This window comes from Trichoplusia ni, chromosome 4, assembly GCF_003590095.1.
Source record: "Trichoplusia ni isolate ovarian cell line Hi5 chromosome 4, tn1, whole genome shotgun sequence".
Classification (NCBI taxonomy): Eukaryota; Metazoa; Arthropoda; class Insecta; order Lepidoptera; family Noctuidae; genus Trichoplusia; species Trichoplusia ni.
Genome location: NC_039481.1, coordinates 3,791,140 through 3,806,511, shown reverse-complemented (window position 1 = coordinate 3,806,511; position 15,372 = coordinate 3,791,140). Strand labels below are relative to the sequence as shown.

General features: G+C 35.2%; 1 protein-coding gene across 14 annotated transcripts in view; it reads left to right on the top strand.

Moving 5' to 3' along the window:
* LOC113492592 (protein sickie) overlaps positions 1–15,372 on the top strand; it is a 180,564-nt gene that overhangs the window by 135,939 nt on the left and 29,253 nt on the right. For 8 of the 14 annotated variants that reach the window (XM_026870111.1, XM_026870103.1, XM_026870101.1 and 5 more), the window contains 11 exons: positions 6,260–6,434; positions 6,689–6,826; positions 7,193–7,246; positions 7,922–8,090; positions 8,311–8,403; positions 8,953–9,097; positions 10,747–10,860; positions 11,846–12,037; positions 13,416–13,522; positions 14,105–14,233; positions 15,242–15,333. In XM_026870111.1, the coding sequence (XP_026725912.1) occupies positions 6,260–6,434; positions 6,689–6,826; positions 7,193–7,246; positions 7,922–8,090; positions 8,311–8,403; positions 8,953–9,097; positions 10,747–10,860; positions 11,846–12,037; positions 13,416–13,522; positions 14,105–14,233; positions 15,242–15,333 (1,408 nt within the window). The remainder of the gene's footprint in view (positions 1–6,259; positions 6,435–6,688; positions 6,827–7,192; positions 7,247–7,921; positions 8,091–8,310; positions 8,404–8,952; positions 9,098–10,746; positions 10,861–11,845; positions 12,038–13,415; positions 13,523–14,104; positions 14,234–15,241; positions 15,334–15,372) is intronic. The other 6 variants (XM_026870115.1, XM_026870102.1, XM_026870104.1 and 3 more) reach the window with 5 other exon arrangements.

Genomic DNA, 15,372 nt, shown 5'->3' with positions numbered 1-15,372 from the left:
CGCGAGGCTTGTAGACTTTTATAACAGCTGGAAAACGGCAAGCGGAAAATCTGAAACAAAAAAACCGCTAACAATATGGGAACTATTCTCGCTGCAAAAGTTTTAAATTCCGTTCGGATATTGCAAAGCGAACGGCCGCACGGCTGTTTGTTCCGCTCCTTGAAATTTTAATGAGACGAAGTCGAGCGTTGGAAATAACTTGTTGTCTTCCACGTCAGGTATTTCACAAGTACATAATTAACACCTAGCAATCGTTAGACAGTTTTCTTATTATTTATTCAATTGATTGCATACTTATTGGCTGTAATTGGAATCGTCTGCATTTTATGTCTAATGATGTTTCATAAGACATTATGCGTTGCGTAACGTGCTTCAAATATTAAGCGCCATATTTTTTTCGCTAATCCGATACGAGCATGTGTGGAAGCTATTGTGGGACTTGTATCTATATAATTATTTTCTTGCATACGAAATTATTACTCACATATTTTATTTCACATAGCATTAGACTAATTAAAAGCTAATCTACCTAATTGATAAAAAACACGCGTTTAGAAACGACGAATTTAAAATATGTTGTTCGTAATTAAAACAAAAAAATATATATAAGTAAGTAGATTTTAAGTAAAGTTGCAGTGATAAATCGATACAACTACATCCCTTTATAAATATGTCCTATATGGTTCTGTCGAGTTACAAAAAAGATACATCCTTAAATTACACTCAAATCTGCGAAAAAGAGTCCATTGTACACATCAAAGTCCGTAAAACACGTGTCTCAAGGAAACTATAGACGTAACAAGTCAGCATTGACAAGGGTAAGCCTTCGGGCAGGGCGCATGGATCCTTGGTACGAAAGAAAATTAATGAAGCGAGACACTCGATATTGAAAGTCTTTTCACCGTTCACGTAAATAACTAAAGAGATAGAAATATATAGCTCTCGAAAAGATAAAAATGAGGTTGTATTTTTTTTATTTTTGTTTATTTATTTAGTAATGTACGGAAATGTTTATCGTCCAAAGGCTTCATCAGTATTCAACCAATAACATACACTAATAGCTATTTTTTTATTGTGTACCTTCTACCCCTTCTCTGGTCTGTGTATAAACATGATATCAAGTAGTTTCGTGTTGTTACTACTTAGCTGGGTATACAAAAAATTGATTGAAAATGCTTCTGTTTTGAAAGGAAACACTCTTCGACGATGTTTTGCTGTAACCTAACACCCTACCGTAACGTTCAAGTTTTGTTTGCTAAATAAATGTTCGTTACTACGTCGTTATAGTACACAATATTGGAGCAATGTCAAGTTACCAACAGACAAGCAAAGGTTAAGATACTCATGGAATTAAGTGAGTAGTATTAATGCGATAGAACTTTTTCGTAGATGTCATTCGAAATTAAACTTAGATTGAAATATAGTGTGTCGTATACTTAATAAACAGTATTTATGAGAAACCTTGTTCAATCCTTAAAGGACATATAAATTACTTGCCAGACGAGTTAAATAATATTCAAAAATATCAAGGTTTTCATATTAGAACTAAATATATTTCTTTAGCAGCATTAACGACAAATGATCTTTGGAAAGAATCCCTAAACAGAATTCAATTTAGGGTTGTTAACTATTTGTTATGCTTTATTCGTGATATTAGGAACTTGAACGATGTTATTTAAATTAGTTAAATTGATCAGCGAAAATTATTTTTTTTCAATAAATAATCAAAATAGATTACGGAATCATTTTACGCTGTAGTTATATGTATATAAATACATACTGTTTTATTATAAAAGGGAAACCCATTTGTTTTGGTTTGGATTATAAAAAGAAGGTTAATTGGAAGACTTTTTTTGCACAAAGACCGTTTTGTTTTGTTATTTAATTTTTATCATCTCTTAATTTTCATCCCTATTATATCTACCAATGGCTAAGACAAAACCGTTTACATTTCAATTTTATATTCACATAAATGTAGTCACTGATTTGTTCAAATTCTAAAACAATTTCCATTCCGTACATGTGTTAAAGCTTGTAGCAGTTTTAGTTTAACTATTGAAAACCTCAAAGAGCCTTACGTGTGCTGATAGCGAAGTGAATCGAAGTTGAAATAGGTACACCGAGAGGAAATCCGGTTGCGTTTGAATAGCTTTCAGCATCCAACTCGACGTCTGTTGGTGCAACTTTCGTTATCGCCATTTCAATATAGTTTGTAATAGTTTCTGTTTTGAAATAGGCGCTTTTAAACTTGTTGTTTGTTAGGTTTCGGAGAGCTAAGGAATGCTCTGATCGTATAAGCACACCGAGCCAATTTCCAATAGAATGCATAATCTATTTTTATGTCATAATTATGTAAAGGATCCTTGCTAACCTGTTAGTATATTTCGCTCTTTATTAACTTAACTTGTAAAAGCAAATTATTCCTGTTTTGCTTTATATGGTACGTGCGTATTCAATTCTCTCATGTTCTTAGAATATCATGAATACTAAATTAACAAAATATACAGTAGGCACCTACTCAGTGTTTACCATCTAACAAAACATTCGACAAACAGATTCAAATATAACAAAAGAGCATTCATCGTGCCAGCGAAATGATGAGATGAATGAGAGAATAATGAGAGAGCTGCTCGGTTCATAGATAATGACGAACGCAGGAGACTGTTCCTTTCACGAGATCCGTCATCATTAGTACGCGGCTTCGGGCGCTCAGTTTTCATTAAGACGCCAATGCAGCAATGTTTCAAATGACAACAGCAAAGGGCGTGGGGACTAGACTCGTATTAATGCACCTTACGCTCATTGTACACCTACCTTTACGCGTATCGGTAGTACGGTACTAATTGTCATGAAGTACCTCCCTATACGCGAACCCGCCTGATTACATTTTTATCTCCCCCTTGCTTGTAGACTAGACTTGCTTGTGTGTCGAAATGTACTGTTTTCCCTGAGGTTTAATCTATGAAGTGCGACTGTTGAGATCGATCAACTGTCTTATTGATCCTTCTATATGTCAGTTACTATAAACCCATTTCGTTAATGTGTTTTGTTGTCTTCTTTGCACTTATAATGTTATTGTTAAGTTGTAGGACCTTTAAAGTGCTATAGTAGATCATGAAAAGTATACACAGATTACATGTAATTTATTATTTATTTATTAACGTGCGTTTAAAGCAAAATGCTTCATAAATATTTAGTGATTCATTCGCTTTAGTACTTTAAGCTTTAAAATGACTGTTTTCGCTAATTATGTAATACGATACTTAACCAGATATTACTAAATAGTTGTTTTACATAAATTAATGAGCATTTTATTTAACTTTGTTTGCATTTTCAGCTATAATTTCCAAATATCCGAAGTAAAAAAATACCAAGTCGAGATAAATGTTTGTTCTAGTTACGGAAGACTGTAGAGACATTAACACGCGGTCACCGTTCCACGATAAGACTCTTATTGTAAAATGTTTTTGTTGTTAATGTAAAGTAAAATAACAGACGTTATATATCATAGCTTATAAGTTGGCAAGAGGCCATTACGAAAGGTAAACAAGAGGTAACAAGAATGGCTTAGCGCCAGACGACTTGAGGTTCAAAACTTGGCACATTTAATTTTTCACTGCGGACACCACAAAAGAATCATGAAAACTATGTAAGAAAGAAGGTTCTGACATATTTTCACGTCTTATTGGAAGTTCTTTTCTTATAGTGTGAGTAGGATTTCAAAGGGCGACAAGATTGGGTCCATTTGATGCCATTTGTAAAAGAATCGTGTCGGATTTGAAGACGACAATTTGCATAAGTAGGGCAGCTGTGTTGTCTATAGAATTGGAGTTCTGAATGGTTTGGGATAATCATTTAAAGTTGTCTAATCAGAGCAGTTTTGGGAATTAAACTGCACTTTTTTATGCATATTTCAATCTGATGTTATTTTGGATTACTTTACTAAAAGTTCAACGATATATGAAAGCGAGATCACTATTAGCGCTAACTCTAAAATGATTACGAAGCGTTTTTTTTTTAGCAAAGAGAGATAGACAGGTAGATATATAGCACGGAGAGCGCCGAAGTTAAGACTTTTTTTCCAAAAATAGAATGCAAAATGGATTACTGCATCTCGTTAGCAATAAACTAGGACACTGCGGCATTTGTAACCGCAAAGGCTTGGCTCTGACTGTAATAGATTACAGTTTGCTTAACCTGGCTTCAAGACGTACGAACAATTTTCTCGGCACCATTTCCACCGTTTCATGAGCCTGTTCCTCGCACTATCTATAGAACGAGGAAACTGAAAAGTTAAAAAGTTGACGTTCGTTTTTATCTTATCGCAATCTTTATTGTGGGGTGAAGAGTTTCAGTCCCCTATTTTGCAAGACAGCCGAAATCTGTAAAGTTACGCTGAAACAAATTTATCTTACAAACTTCTGAAGGTTGGTTTCGATTGACGGCTCAAAACAATTATAACTTTGTATCTAACTGAAAAGAACGTGGATAATATAAAAATCATTTATAAGGTCGATTATACTTCCTCTAGATGAAAGTAACTTTATTATCTAAATATTAACATTAAGTTGTTACATTATGTTTATAAACTTGTTTCAAAAATATGATCTAAATTGCCCTTTAACTTATCAAAGTACGAACCTTCAGCAGTAGCGACCTCCTTACACCGAGTTAAAAATAAACGGACTATTCTTCAGTATAAAGACTTCATTGATCCTAAATGAGTGTAATAAAGAGTGATTAATGATTATACTGAATACTCCCGTTCTTTCGCAGTAAGCAACTACTTGTCTTGTCATAATTAGTATGAGCTAGTTACTTTGTTTTTACACTATTATCGGATAACGCCCGATAGGTGCATTGTGTACTTACTAACCAATTTAGAAGTTGGTATGATAAGTACCAGAAGTCGAGTTCGGTGACCTATAAGATAAAAATATTCATTTGTAAATATTTTTTGTTTAACTTAGAATGAAATATGAAATGTTTATGTCAAGCTAAAATTGCGTATCAAGTTTTTAAATACGTATTTTAGAAACCGTTTATTGATGTCACTCAAGTAATTATTATTTTAATTAAACTGTCAGCGAAACGGGCTCCGAAACAGGGGTAACATGTCTGTATTTGCCCCACACCACATATACTTAAAAGTAGGTCGCAACGACATGTTGCTCTATCCATAAGAGAATACAGCTCCCCTTTTATCAGTTGCCATCAATTCAGTCCCTTTGTTCAGCCCAGTCGCGCCAGTACGGCACCCTGCGTTCAATCTACTTTGATCTCGTATGTAATACACTAACACATGTACCTATACATGTTTTTAATAAGTCACGCAAAGTATAAAATACTTTACGTCAAAGGCTAGCAAAGTAGAGCATTAAGCAATTTAAAATGCGCACTGTTTAGGTACAAGTAAGAGAGGTCAATTGCTTTCCAGAATTTCAATTATTACCGGTAGTTCTTTCACAAGAAAAGTACGGTAAAGTCTAGTTTTGCTGAAGAAAAAACAGAATCGCCTAATGAAGTGGAAGATATTTAATTAGTCTTGCGACTAGCGCCGCGGAAGGAAATAAGACTGAACCTTGAACGGTTGATTAAAAATAACGCTATTAGTAAGCGCTGTAAGCTCAAGCTTCGGCGACTAAGGAGGTTAAATTCAGCTTAGTACTCATAGTTGTGGACTAAAGATGTCTTCTTAACTGTTTTTAAAAGGAGTTTTGTAGTAACTTCTTTTTAAATAACAACCAATTAAGATATTAATATTTAAGTTTTTTTAAGTTACACGCATTACTGCTAGGTCCTTCTAAGGCTTTTAACCCTGACTCATGCGTGGGGGAAACGCGGTAGGCACCCTCCGTTGCCATTTCTAAGTAGAGGGACTTTTACCTACACAGATATTGTGGGACCCTTTTCAATAGGTAGGTACATTCAATGAAATCATAGGTATATAAATACGACCAGCGAGGCATAATGAACTGCGGATATAACTTGTATCGGACATACAAATTTGTTCTATGTAAAATTGTGAGTAGTTACAACCGGTTATAGTTCTTTCCTCTTGGACTAAGACCTACTACCTATACTACGACTTACGATTAGCAACAAAAGTAGCTGCACAAAAACAAATGATCAAATCCGTCTTGTACATCAGTTAGCAGCCATGACCTTTTGTTACTGACTGTACTTACTTCGAAAGTTTACTAAGTAATTTTGTTAATAGTAACATTTAATTCTCAAACACTTTTCTTTATATTTCCAGACGCGGCCGCAATAGAGGTATGGAAGGTGGCAGTGGAGTGGTATACCGCGTGGTGGGGCGCACGCGCAGCAAGGCGGACTGCGGCCAGCAGACCGAGAGGCAACCGCCCGCGCCGCGGCAGGACACCACATGGAAGAAGTATACCGACTCACCAGGAGTCGGAACACCACCAATGGTAAATAATACGAATATTTGTTAAAACTTGTATTTTTGATGCACCTATTCGTCTGTGTGACCTTACGGTTAGCTTTGGCCGCCTTATCGTACTGTGTTCAAAGCTTTTACAAGATCGTATAAATAAAAGTTATCATGTATCAATACCTATCATGAATACCAGAAATACTAGTATTTTTTATCAAAAGGCCTTAAACCTGATCAACTAACCTTCGTGTAATAACATGACTGAGTCTTGCATCCCTTTAATTTCAGAATCAGCCAGCACCAGCCCCGCCGAGTCCTTCCCACGGTCGGAAAGGCGAGCGGCGCGCTGGTCACCACTCTCCGCAGCACCACAAGCGAGAGAAACTTACTGCGGCCCAACAGCTTGGCATCGCACCACACCCGCAGGTGATTAAAAAAAAGTTATTTTTATTATACTAAGACAAAGGGGAAGAATATTACCTTAGAGTACATGAACTGTTGGACTTTACGAATCATTGAGTCGAAGAATAGGATTAGAGGATTCTTTTGGAAAACATTGGAATTAAAAAATAATTTGGTTGATTTAGTAAAATGACACTTACTTCTAGGTGAACTTCAGTATTATAGTACTCTAACTTTAGTAGTATAGATCAGTAATCATTTTTACACTGTAGATATGGCACTAAACTTGAGTAAGTAGTTATAAATAATATCACAGTATTATGTAATCTAGCGATGTAAACAACAACACTTGTTTTTATGATGTAAACAAGAAATTTAATTTAATTTCAGTATCCACCACCGAATTCGTCTGGCCAACATCCGTCGAGGAGCGGAGGGTCACAGGTAATTAATTACATTATATTCCAAGATCTACCACCGTTACCGAAAAAATATACATTCTGTAATCAGGGCCGGATCTAGAGGCCCAGGGGCCCCGAGACCCTTGAAGCAGAGGATTAGGGCCCCATTTGTTCATGTTATTTTCATTCAGTGAAAAAATTATCGACTTTTTTTTAGATGCATTGTGTCAATGTAGGCTTCTACCGTGGTTTCATTTTTTATTTTTATTTCACCGGGAATGGTTGGCCCCTAGTCATAGTGGTGGGGGCCCCTGGTCATAGTGGGCCCCTAGGCACTTGCCTAAAGTGCCTTATGGATAATACGGCACTGTCTGTAATTAAATCATTTAATTACATGATTATACTAGCTGTTGCCCCCGACTTCGTCTGCGTGGTTAGTAGATATAAATTAGGAATTTTTGAACTGTAGCCCTCGAAGATGAATATTTTCCCCCGTTTTTTTCCACATTTTCCATTGTATCTTCACTCCTATTAGTTGTAGCGTGATGTTATATAACCTAAAACCTTCCTCGGTCAAACAAAAAAACTCTTCAGCTTTATATATTAGTATAGAGGATAGATTCCAATTTCTATCACTATGCTTCAAGCCCCGTAGCCGAACAACTATACATTCTATAATTAAATCATTTAATTATAATGATTGTTTTCATTTTTCCAGCTCCAGTCGCCTAGTGGTGGATCATCGCGTCCATCGAGCGTGTCAAGCGGAGGAAATGGCAGCACCTGTTCATCTGGCAAAGCGAAGGTCCCACAAAGCTTCGGTTATGTGAAAAGGCAGAATGGGGTGCAACAACCAGCACCTCAGTCTAATGGACCGCCACAACATGGTATGAATAAATTACTTAAAGTTATTGAAACGGAAATTTAAAATTAAAAAAAATACTGTCCGAATAATTTTAATTTTCTGCCCCAAAAAAAAAGTATAAAAATAAAAATGACTTACACTGGTCCTGGTTGTCTGCTAAAATCCGCAAAAAGCGGGCAATCGATTCCATTTTGTTTTTTTGTCGTTAGTATCAATTTTGCAAATCTATATTTCAATATTAGGTGGCAGAACCGCTCAAGTTTCCGCTGTGCCAAGAACGAAAGTAAAAGTGTCCGGAGGTACACAAACTTGCACGCAAGATCTACAAATACACAGTAAGTTAATAATTAGATACCAACTAAAATCTAAAAAAATCCTCATGTTTCTTTTAATTCTTTACATCAATAACAAAATTGTAACATATTTTAAGTTTGATAACTCATACTCTTTTCTTATTACCTTTTGTTAACATACTTAACCTTTTTTTAATTAAATAATTATCCATCATGCTTTCACCATTTAACAAAAAATATTAGAGTTACTGTTTGTTTCAATAATGAAAAAACATTCCTATAAAGTAATAGAAGTTTATTCAATTATGAGGACTCTTTATTAGATAATTTTGATACAAACAGTAGCTATAAATTGAAATCCATTTTTCATCCGCTCTGACGGAAGTCTAAGGCCCGTTTACACCAACAAGAAAACCTTAATTGGTAGATTTGTTCGAAACCTTAAGGTTAGCACAAGAAAATAATTTAAACTGCACTTATGCACTACCTCTAAAATATTCTTAAATTTTCTGCACCGAAAAAAAGCAGAAAAAATACTGGGTTCGTTGGTGAGTTCGAGTTTTAAACTTTTGGTTTCTCATCGCTATACAGAAAATGGAATCGGTCCGAAATCATTTTCTCTGGGTGGAACAGCGGCGGCACAGCTGTCGGCGTCGGTGCGAGAGAGGCTTCTTGGATCACAGTCCTTACCGAAGCCTGGGACGCACGAGTTTGCTGCCCTCTTCCACCATCATAGGTAAGAGATGACAAACCTTTTTTCTACTAACCCCTTTTCAATTGTGACTGCATTAGCCTTGTGCATTTTGTATTAGGCGCATGGCAGATTTACCTTTAACGGGCATTGATTGGCTTTGTATTCGGCTTTTTATTGTCGTGTGCATTTTTAGCCCTCTAATTAGTTAGACTGGTAAGTAGTGGAAATAGTTGTGTAGACTGAATACTATGACGACTGTTTAGCTGAAATATTACTTATATGATCGTATTGTGCAAAGAACCTGACTTAATGTGACACCGAGCGGGTTTTATGTATTCTTTGTTGTCAGACACAATGTCCAAACAACAAAGCAACAATTTATTTAAATGCTGAAATTAAATGAAAGTATACATTGTTTTCTGAATAGACATTTTTATGCATCATTATTTTAAGCAAAGTTAAAGTAATAAACGTGGAGTAATTTATTTATGGATAGAAGTAAATGTGTAGTTTTCGTAAAGGACAACAATGCGTAATTGTATCGTTATGATTGTCTAGCCGTTATTAGCTCACAGCTGACTGCCGAGTCGTACAAATCAACAGTTGGGAGAAGACAATTGTCCGTTGACATCAGCAATTAAACAGTTTAACTAATACACTGGGGTGGCCCCTGTATGTGGGAATAGGCCGAATATATATCTAGCTCTCTCTTTAAAAGCTGGGACCTCATTGTCATCAGAAATGACAGGAGAGATGCAGGGCTGGACTTTAAAACCATAATCAAATAGTATTTGGTAGATTTCATCTAAAATTTACTGGAATCGTATAGTTTTTTCCACACATTTTGTTCAGTAGTCTATTAAATTTTGTAGACGATTGACTGCGTATCGAGTGCATGCTATCGCATCAATTTAAATGTTTTACGAGTAGAATTTGAATTCCTTACGATAGCACAATAGTTTACTCTTTTGACAATTATAAAATTTATAGATTCCCAAGAATTTCCATAGGCCTTATTCTCTTGCTATAAAAACAATAACAGTTATTCGCCCTTTAAACTCCAATCATCCATCGAACTGTTATCAACATAATTAAATATTTTAATTAGAAATGCAAACAAGGATAGTATTTTAATCCGGGGATGTAGCGATAACTTTCATTCGACTGCTTAACGAACTGTCAGAAACTTGTTTCGTCACAAGGTCTTGTATTGTTCCATTGAACTATGACTTAATTCGTCTCTGTGCTAGCCATCAACCATTATTATAATGGAGTAAACACCATTGATTAGATGAAATTCGTGATGTTCAGACGAATTAAACATACCCATTCAGTGATATAAACATTATAATTAGTGTTAGTGTTTATTATTTAGTGTATCTACTTGCAATTTGTGAACTTTAAAATATATTACCTGATATATTCCGGATATTTTTCTAATCATGGATACCGACAAGTAAGCAAATACTCCTTATCAACAACAGTTAACACCAAGCGTGGGAATTTTGCGTCAGTTTTGAGTCGTTTTTGGTTCAACACTCAAGAGCTCTTTTCGGTGTAAAGCAGTTTAAACTAGTCTTCACAATTATCATTAGCGTTTCAATGATTATTGCCCTATTGGTTGTGGTATTTTGAATTAGATGTGTAGATGTCTACGTTTCGTGTCAGTCATAACGGGCGTTTACTTGCAGGGTTGCACCTAGGGGTGGTATTAAAATCAGTGACGGCAGTCTTTCTGATACCCAAACGTATTCTGAAGTAAAGTCTGACTACGGGATCCCCTATGCGCCTTGGCTAAGACACAGGTAAATATGTGTAAATACTATATATGTTTGTGGTTGGGTGTTTTGTTGTATGGACATGAGTGATGGACTGTACAAATTTTATTTGTGTGTTGTGTCGTGGAAATTAGTCGAGTGTCATTAGGCTCTCCTTTGAAACTTCAATATGTCTCTTTATAATAAAAAAATAGTTAGCAAGTAAACTTTAATAAGAAAGTTGCTCTCTATTCATGCTTGAAACTAACCAAATATACTGCACTCTGTTTCTTGTATTTGTACCAAAGAGTATTTATGCATGTTTAAAACCATAAAATAAACCTGTGAAGAAAACATAACTATGGTATTTAAAACAAATAGCAATATACAATACCTACGCACGTATTGGAATGAGTTTTGTGGAAGAGAATCAATTTAAAGATTATATCAAGTGTTGATTGAAATACAACTCGTACACTTACTGATACACGTATTAACGATAATTTTAGAAAATAGAGAATTAAATGATGTCTAAATCTAGCTAATATGTGTCTGATAACACTCGGCTAAAGTATCTAAATCTTCGTCGTTTCTGTCATTGTCATCATAATCCCTCATTATTCTTATATGCTTATTTTGTGTGTCATTTTACGATGAATATTATTCTATTATTCGTATGTAAATATTTTGTGGATTCGTAACTAAAAAAGTTTCCGTTTAAGTGTGACAACTGTCACAAGTTACTTTCAAACAATTTATAAGTAAACAACACTTTATGTATAACATATAACCAACTCATGAAAATATCTATTACTCAATATTATATGGCACACAAAACTTCTATGAAATCACATGCTTTTTTCAGTCCTATTTTCAATGGCCAGTTGTGAATACATTATTTTCAATTTTTAATTTAGTTTTTAAATTATTTAATTTGATTTTGAACACGAGTTACATATGCATAGGTATATAAGAGTTATATATATATATACAGCTGGCCATTACGTGCTGTCATCACTTTTCCCCATTTCAGCAATACATATTCGGCGAGTGGTCGCCTATCTGAAGGCGAGTCGATGGAGTCGCTCACGTCGCTGCATTCAGCGCAGGCGCACAACCACACCTCCTCCCCTAACTCACACCACCGCAGCTCACTCACACACAATAAGCTCATCATGCACCGAGACGCACAGGGCTCCCGGTTAAACAGGAGCAACAGTATTAGGTGGGTCCCCAATGTCTATTCACAAGTCTCATTTAAATTACCTCAAACAAAGAATTAAGTAATTTATATTTTATACATTTTAGAAAAATAAGAAGTCTATTTTAATGTCAAGTATTCATATTTATTATTATAAACGTACTCAATATGGGAAGGTTAATAATTTTGTATTTATTTATTTGTAACATTTTCGTCCTTGCGATTGACGATGCATATGATTTACCTACCTGTGCAACTACCAGATGAGCTATGAAGTAATATATTCACAACAAATAGGTACATAAGCTCCAAAGTTTATTATTCTAAAGGAGCGAATAATTTCTCCTTATTAATGACTTATCTCCGTACATTCATTTATCATGCTTCTGTGTACATACTTTTGTCCCTAATAATTCATTGACGCTTATTATCATTGTTATGTATTTAACATTTATTGTATGGTAGGTGTTTAATATGATAATGTAAGTCTTGTTGGTTAAATTTTTAGCTACCTCAGAGATAGGACGTTTCCAAGGTATGCCACACGTTTGGAAGTTTGTACATGTTTTGGCTTCGAGGTGGCACGCTTCATTTACAGCAAACAATTATGCATGATTTGAACATGGCACGGCTTATCTAATTTTAATTTATACTTCATTTCAAAACGCCATTGTGTAAGCTGATTATTTTTTGGATTTCAATACACACTATTTGCAAATATTTTTTCAATAATGCACACAGCAATTCATATTTGCAAATCTATGATTTTGTCATGATTACTTGAAGATATTATTTGATCAAGTCATTTTTGAATACATTTCATTAGATTATGAGGTGTTTTCCATTTGATGACCAAAATAAAACAAAACCAGTTTGACGCAACCGCAAGTTTGAGACTACACATATATGGCAACAAAAAGCTTTGTCTTAGGTACTGCTAAATGTACTTGTATACTGTGCCATGTTGTGATGTGTGCTACGAGGCTACAAATGTAAGTTTTTACGACTTTTGTCTGTGCTTTATGGCTAGCTTGAAATGATAAAACTCAAATAAAACTTCTTTAACCACAAAACGCTGTCTATAAACTCAATTTTGCAAGTAGGTTTTGTATTTATGTATAAGTCCAACTAGGAAATTCACAATGAGAAATTGTCAATATGTATTTTTTAATTTACAACTGCTTTCTCATGTAGCGGTGGTAAAAGGAACGGCACTTAAAACAACCGAAAGGAACATAAAAACCTAAGAGTTCTACGAATAAAATAATAATTATTTAGTAAAAAGTGTTTTATTATCATTTCACGCTGCAAAGCATAAACAGAAAACAAGGCTACAACTATGCTTCATCGTAGATTCTATTTTTTTGTATCTACAACAATTTAAAGTTGAATGTCCTTGCAGGTCAACAAAGTCAGAGAAGTTGTATCCATCAATGTTGCAACGGTCATCAGAGAGTGATTACGAGCCATATTATTGTTTACCTGTGCAGTATGGACCAGCCGGACAAGGTAAGGTTTTACGACAGAACTGAAAACTTAAGTACTGCTGTAAATATCCCGTGTCTATGACTAACGTAAGTGATTGCTGTACTCAAAGCTCACAAATTTTACAATCTATTGTACTTCTTACATAATTCATTTCACGGTTGAATATGTCAACTGCTTCTCCGTTTTTAATATTGATAGGACGTGGAATGTCGATACATATTCACGCTGTTGCACGTGGCTCTGATCGATGCCAATGCGTATCTTGCTCATAGTGTACATTCTCGCATAATTAATCGTAATCAGTGCCCCAGAAAATGGGGTAATTAACGTGTCTCTGTGGTGGTTGTGTAAATTTTCCAGTGCAAGGTCTTTTTCTTCCATGAATTAAACATAAAGGCAGCTGACAGAATTTACCTGCTTTACATCATCTAACCTTGTTAGTACAGTCTGATAACGGTAAATAAGATTAAGTATTTACATCCAAGTTTTTTAAATATACTGAATCGTCAAATGATATTTTATGGGTCAAACTAAAAAATAGAATATAGAGTCCTAAAAAGATGTAAGTTATTGTATTTACAACACATATGTATACTCATATAGGTCTAAACTATGGCGTCTCGGAGCCACCATCGCCGTCTCCAAGATCAGCACTAAGCCCCACGCACCAGCCTGGCAATGTGATGCATACGCCCAGGCATTCCCATCACTATCCTAAGAAAAATGATGACGGTAAGTGTCTTTCAATTTAAAATCCAATCTTTATTAGATAGAACTAAAGACTTGCTAACTAGTAGAAGTCAGTAATAAAGGCTATAAAGCCGTAAATCAATTGAATTTTCCAACGTTAACTCTCCATGGGAACGAAGTTTTGGAAGCAATCAACTAGAGCAATTAAAATGTACCAAAACACCTCTTATAACTTCACATTGATCTACACAACCTCGTCAAGATAATTAAACCATTCCAGTCATAAATAAAAGAAAACAGTTTAACAAGCTTTTACTCAATACTTTAATTTAATTAGTCTGCTCTATATAACTGGAGCTTTCGTATCGTCCGGTCATTGCTATCGTTATTCGAAGCAGATGTCCGATGCAGTGTGTCGCAACCGCAAACATGTGGCTTGCATCGGCGACAGAACACAAACATAAAACATTAATTTACGGTAATGTGTGGAATTATTTCTACACTAATAAGTACAGAAGGTCCAATTATATTGGGTACTACGACTAGTATTACATTACGGTGTGCTGTAATTTGAGATGCGTGTACTTACACAATCATAGCGAATGGAACTTCTGACAGGCCTTTCAAAGTTTGCCAATGTCTAAAAGGAAAATATACTTCAAACACGGATTCGTACTTGCCGTTCTAAGCTTGACTTATTACCAAAAAACCGAGAAAATTGGGATCAAGACAATTCCTTTTCGTTATTACCGTATGGAAGTTTAATAAATTATAATAAGATACGTAATTTGGCACCTATCATAAATTCTTGAAATTACAGTAAATAGAACCTACTCATGAAGTCACATCTGTGTATAAACTAGTTGCGTCACAAGCCCTCTACTGAACTAAGTTTACTTTTGTCAGTTTTATTGTTCAGAGAAAGGCCAAATACGTGTCTTATTTTAAATTATGTAGTTTAAAAGATTTTGTATAACCAGTCGTCATCCCTATTGTCCATAGCCAATTTAGTATCTGGGAAATGGGCTAATATAAAGGGTTTGTCCACAGTGCACGGTTCCACTGCATCCCTCGTATCGACGGCGTCATCGCTTGCTGCTGGTGCTGGGTCGGAAGAAAGGCAGGCGCACGAGGTAATTGGTGTATGTTATTGAACAATTTACTTTATTAATTTTACACTT